Consider the following 6,175-nt stretch of genomic DNA (forward strand, 5'->3'; position numbering starts at 1 on the left):
AGCAACACAGACATCATATTGTCATTCTTTAATAAGAGTAGTAAACTTTTATTTAGCAACATTCTGATGACGTACATAAAATGGTATTACAGTTTCTATCCCTTGTATAATGATTTATTTCTCAGTGACTTTTCGGTACGCTTCAGGACTTATGATGCTTAAATTTGAGTTTCGATACCCGTCGCAAACTCAGTACAGTTAATCCATTGTGTAGTTTTGCGCTCAAACAGTGAAACAAACACAGCATCAATGTTTAATGCGAAGAAAATCAACAAAATCATCAAACATACATTAACCATGAAATTATTATATCTGATTTTTAACATGTTTTTAAATCATTTCTGAACCTGTTTGTCGTCTTTTTTTCTCTTTCACACACATATGAATGTAAAAAAAATCCTTTAACATTATAATTATTAATTTTATTAACTACTAATTATTTTTCTGTGAATTTTAAAGCTAATGTGAGTTATTTCATTCAATTTGGTCAAGTGTAGCAACAAGTAAAAACATAAAATTACTCAATACGATACAATATATAAAATCTACTAGTAGTGAATAGTTTATTAACTAGTCTGTAATTTGAAAGTTACAGAAACACAATGTCTTGTGAATGATTTTACATAGAATACAAAACAAAACGTCATTTCCGTATATATGTCATTAAATGGAATTGTTTCCAAGCTAATTTAAACATGGTATTTCACTGTACTTGTGTACAATGCACAAAATCATTTATTTAAAAAAAACACAACATATACCCCAACGTCCCCCCAGTGTCACAACGGCATGTCTGCAGACTTATACTGCTAAAGACCAGGTATCGATACTCATGGTGGGCAGACCACAGATAGTCTATTGCTTACTTTTGTGCTTAATAACGACAACAATATTCTCTGACGGTTTTCAGATAACCAAAAATACAAGTGGTAATGTAACTGTTACACTTAATAACAATAAAAAAGAAAAAATGTCTTATCATAATGAAAGAACAATGCTTTCAAGTCTATGTTTTATCTTTTTACTCTAGCATGTGTTCCATTTTACTGTAACATCGTTTTCTTGAATGTGCTCAAATATATATATACATGTTTGTGTGCATAATGTTTTATCATAGGAAGAAGCATTTTCGAATTATTATTATTATTGAATTATGTTTATTTTAGATTTAATGCTGCTGGGAAAATATTGTTTTAGACATATTCAACTGAATGCAAACCGGAGATGAGACCGAGAGTGGCCCAATTGTCAGTGTATTCGGGCTCTGAATACCGAGAGTAGCCCAACTGTCAGTGTATCCGGGCTCTGAATACCGAGAGTGGCCCAACTGGCAGTGTATCCGGGCTCTGAATATGGAAGTTTTTTGCTCGCATTCCTAAGTCACAAACACTAGTTCCATATTTTGTGTTTTAAAAGTAATTGTTAAATTTACCTGTTTAGTTGCAAAAGAGTAGTATAAAAGTCTGGAATGGGTGGTTTTAGCTAATTGACTTTCCTCTAGTCTATTATTAGAAAATTAGGGACGCCTATACGCATATCATGATTTGAATAACTTTGTGTGAAAATTAAAAAAAACAACAACAACAAAACTACGAACAAACAGCTGGAAAGAAAACATAGGATAAAATAAATAGATATGTCTGGGTTGCTTATGAGTACATTATATCAAAACAATTGAAAATAAAATATTGCAAAAGGCTCTGTTGTAACACTGTCTTGTTCAAAGCACATCCCTTCTCCCCTATGTCTTTCCATAATCCATCTAATGTGTGAAAATGATAGTTTTCCAATGCCCAATTGTAACAGTCGATCACACATAAATTCAATATACTGCGTCTAGTGACTTGACCAACATATTTTGGTATGGAATATCACGAATGCTTTATTTTTCCATTGCTTGAGAATGAACGGAAGATTTGATTGGAAGCATTATCTCGGTGAACCCACACAGTGTTGACCTCGTTTCCAGACTTGTGTACACGTGACATGTATGGCTTTCCAATCGAAGATATTTGTTGTGTTATGTATTATTGTCATTGGCGCATGAGTGGCTGTTACCATTGATGATTACGTGCATGCATTTTCAACAACTACAATACACCCACAATATGCTTATATCGGTTGGGCTACGATGTATTACAGATCTCTTTCCGGATAGGCTTGATATTACAATTTGATTCATATTCATTTATTTTAAATGTCGTTGAGTAAAAGGAATATCCCCGTCTTTGAAATTCTAAGCTCCAATCTTAGCATCCTTGTGATTTTAGTATATGAATATTCTGTATCGAACAGAGATGTTATGTATCCCTTTCAAAAATAATCAACTTTTGATGACATCATGCTGTTTACAAATATCAAAATTTAGTTTTGACACATCCTGTTCGTACCGGATTTGTCACTTTCTTTGATGTTTTTAAACTCAGAGATGTTAACAAGTTAGATGGCAAAGTGTTTTTTTGAATATTTTAGCATCGTATATAACACTAAAGAAATGTATTGGTATCTGTCAAAACTGTTAAGTAAGGTTTATTGTTTATGTGAAAAATAAAGCAGGTACTTTTATAACAGCAAGTGACAATATTTTAAATCTTAGTCAAGAACGTGAATTTTGAAATATTATTTGATTGGTAACGTCAATACTTTTGGTCATTCTAACTCCATATTTTTATGATTACCTAAAATGTAATTTGTTTATTTAAAACTCCTTCAAGAACTTAAAGCATCTATATATTTTTAAAACCCTGTTACAGAGCCTGAACCTCACAAAAGACTATTTCCCGGAGGATTTCCAAAAGTTTTCTACATACCTGACGGTCCTCCTGATCAAAACACAGGAATAAACTTTCACAATACACCGTATCGTCTGTATATTACCGACTTTCTTAGTGAATTCGAGGAAGAAAAACAAGTGGGTGATTATTTGCAAAGTGCACAAAAACAAGATGATAACGGACGAGGACACAGTTTTATTCACTTTGGAAAACGAAGAAATGGTGTAGTTAATAAAGAACGCAACAAAGTCCTCTTTCAGCAGGGACTACAATCAGAGAATAGTTTATATGAACATTTTGAGGCACTCAGTCATACAGAGGATAAAAGGTATGAAAATGAAAGAATATTACACCTTAGAAAACGATTTATTGGTAAATCTAAGAACAAAGCATATTCTAAGCAGCCAAACCTCAGAAAACTTAAAAGTAACAAAGAACTTAGGGGTCACGCTACAATGTCTTTTGACAAACGGGTGCATAGTATCAAGCATCCTGGCCATTATATCATACATTTTGGTAAAAGAGATGATAACAGCAATCTGCGTCATTATCAAATGATGGACTTTGAAAGTGTTGTCGAAGAAGAAAAGCAACATAACAGGCATATTATGTGTTTAAAAAAACAATTAGAGAAAGAACAAAGATCCGATGAGCAGATGATGCCATTTGGAAAGAGAATGAAAGAAAGAGCGCACTGGCCAAAGCATAATGTACTTTCATAAACAAATTGCTAATGACCTTAGGTCCAATAATTATTAAGTTCTGTAGGAAGAGAATAGAATAGAAGAGATAACCTGGACATAGTATGATGTACTTTAGCAAAAGAATGGATGGAAATGATAAACCTGCCCATCAAATGGCGCACTTTAAAAAGAAAATTAGTAAAGAAAAACCAATAAACAACAGAATATACTTTGGTAAAATAATAGATAACGATAATAAGTATACTAATCAAGGAATTTATTTTGAAAAGAAAGCCGAAGAAAGAAGGTATTCAAGCCCTGAGATGACCTATTTTTGAAAGAGAACAGAAGACGAGAAACAATCCGATCAACACATGTTGTCCTTTAATAAAGAAAAAGACGAAAACAATACATCTAATTAGCAAACGGTGGACTGTGGAAAAAAAGTCGGTTCGAAAGAGCAAACAAGTCATAAAATGATGTATTTTGGAAAGAGAAGAAACGAAGAGCGACCTGGTCAACATGGGACACTTTTAAATGAAGAAATGGATAAATATAACATACCTAATCATAAAAGTGTGCACTATGAAAAAAGAATAGACGAAAAAGAGTCATCAGGTCACAAAATTATGTATTTTGGAAAGAGAAAAGACGATAAACGACCTTATTAATCCGTGGTGAATTTTGGCAAACAAATAAATGACTACAATGCACATAATAATCAAATAATGCATTTTGGTAAAGACAAAAAGAATGAGAGAATGAAAATGACAATGATTATCACAGAATAAAATTTGGAAACATGTTTACGAGCAATTATAACAAGAATAGCAGAGATTTATTTCACTTTAATAAGTTAGTACCAGTTATTAAGAAACAAGTCAAAGTTGGACTTACTTTTCATAGTCTGTACGATACGGTTTTCAGAATGAGAAGCGTTAGAGTAAATGGTAGGATGCAAAAGAGGAACAAGCTATTAAGTAATAATTTCAAGGAAACATTCTCGTCTCTGATGAAACTCTAACTGTTCCAATAGAAGCCTTCTCCAAATATAATATCTGACATATGGTGTTTCATTGTCAAAAGGTGGTTTTAAACAAAATAAGATTGTTCTCTTTTCGTTTAGTAGTGACCAAAAATGATCAAAACAATCCTCGTCTTCACAATTTACTACAATACCAGAAATGACAAGTGACAATGAAAAAAGAAGAAATAAATATTTTCTTTATTTATTTCCAAACAACAGTAAACCTGAAAAATAAATCTTTTAACAAACAATTGATTATGACACTCTTTATTAGAGAACCATTTTCAATCATTTTTGATATTAAATTGAAATGAAACGTATATTTAATTGAAGTGGATGGACTCTGTAGGCTTATTTTTAATTATTACATATTTGTATTAGAAATTTGAGTAGATATAGTTGCTGTAGACCTATCAACAGTTTATTGACCAATATTATAGTGATTGCAAAATATGTATTGTAAATGTGATACTCTTTCTACAATAAAGTTGTTTCCAAGATTGTATCAAATTTTTGGTTTATTATAACTAGTGAGAAACTTGCAATAAAAAGTCATTAATCATTTGTTGATTTAAATGCTCAAAATTAATAACATGATATTTCTAACAAATGTTAAAGTTTATCTTCACAAATAGTTCCAACAATGATTTGAGAAAATCCAGATCGTTATAATGAAATAAGCTCCGAACGTATACCTTTAAAATAATTGTGAATTGTATCTTATTACAGGCGTAAAGTATGAAAGAAATAAAACGTAACTGAAGAAATTCGGAAAGAAATATGTTTTGGTGAGATTTTATGTTGAAGATCTCTTACAATAACCATGTTCTTCTTGGACAGTTTTTACTTATCATCTTTATTATCTATGAGAAACGTTAGGTCGAAATGGGAGTAAAATATTATCATTACAGATTACTATAATTGTTATGAAAACATGTTATGCTAATCAGATGCTGTAATAAATAAAAGTTTTATATGTAATGAAAAACATTTAAACACAATACGATATTTGAATTTGTTTTGAATTTCGCGCAAAGCTATTCGAGGGCTATCTTTGCTAGCCATCCCTAATTTAGTAGTGTAAGACTAGAGGGAAGGCACCTAATCATTACCACCCACCGCCAACTCTTGGGCTACTCTTTTACCAACGAATAGTGAGATTGATCGTAACATTATAACGCCCCCACGGATGAAAGGGCGAGCATATTTGGCGCGACGGTAATGCAAACCCGCGACCCTCAGATTACGAGTCGCACGCCTTAACACGCTCGTTGGTAAAAGAGTAGCCCAAGAGTTGGCGGTGGGTGGTGATGATTAGCTGCCTTCCCTCTAGTCTTACACTGCTAAATTAGGGATGGCTAGCACAGATAGCCCCGAGTAGCTTTGTGCGAAATTCAAAAACAAACAAATTCAAAACAAACACAGAGTAAATAATAAAACTAATATTTTTTCTTGAATAAAAGAAGGGATTTACCATTTGTTTAAAGTTAATAGGGGAGGATTTGTTGATTATAGTTGAAGAAAGTGAGCAGCAGAACTGATTGACGAACAGGGACTTCAACCAAATGCTTCATAACTTAGTTTTGGTATTTTGATTTATTTAAATATTTCCAAATTATTAGATTTTGCATCTGTTAGTAAAACTTTAAAGAAAGAACATAATCGCTACTTCACATGGAAGACTTGTATTA

General features: G+C 32.2%; 1 protein-coding gene across 1 annotated transcript in view; it reads left to right on the plus strand.

Moving 5' to 3' along the window:
• LOC143258129 (uncharacterized) overlaps positions 1 to 4,925 on the plus strand; it is a 28,520-nt gene extending 23,595 nt beyond the window's left edge. Inside the window, exon 3 of the mRNA XM_076517146.1 lies at positions 2,754 to 4,925. Within this exon, the coding sequence (XP_076373261.1) occupies positions 2,754 to 3,496 (743 nt within the window). The 3' untranslated portion in view covers positions 3,497 to 4,925. The remainder of the gene's footprint in view (positions 1 to 2,753) is intronic.
• Positions 4,926 to 6,175: the final 1,250 nt, after the last annotated feature.

This window comes from Tachypleus tridentatus, chromosome 7 (genome assembly GCF_004210375.1).
Source record: "Tachypleus tridentatus isolate NWPU-2018 chromosome 7, ASM421037v1, whole genome shotgun sequence".
Taxonomy (NCBI): Eukaryota; Metazoa; Arthropoda; class Merostomata; order Xiphosura; family Limulidae; genus Tachypleus; species Tachypleus tridentatus.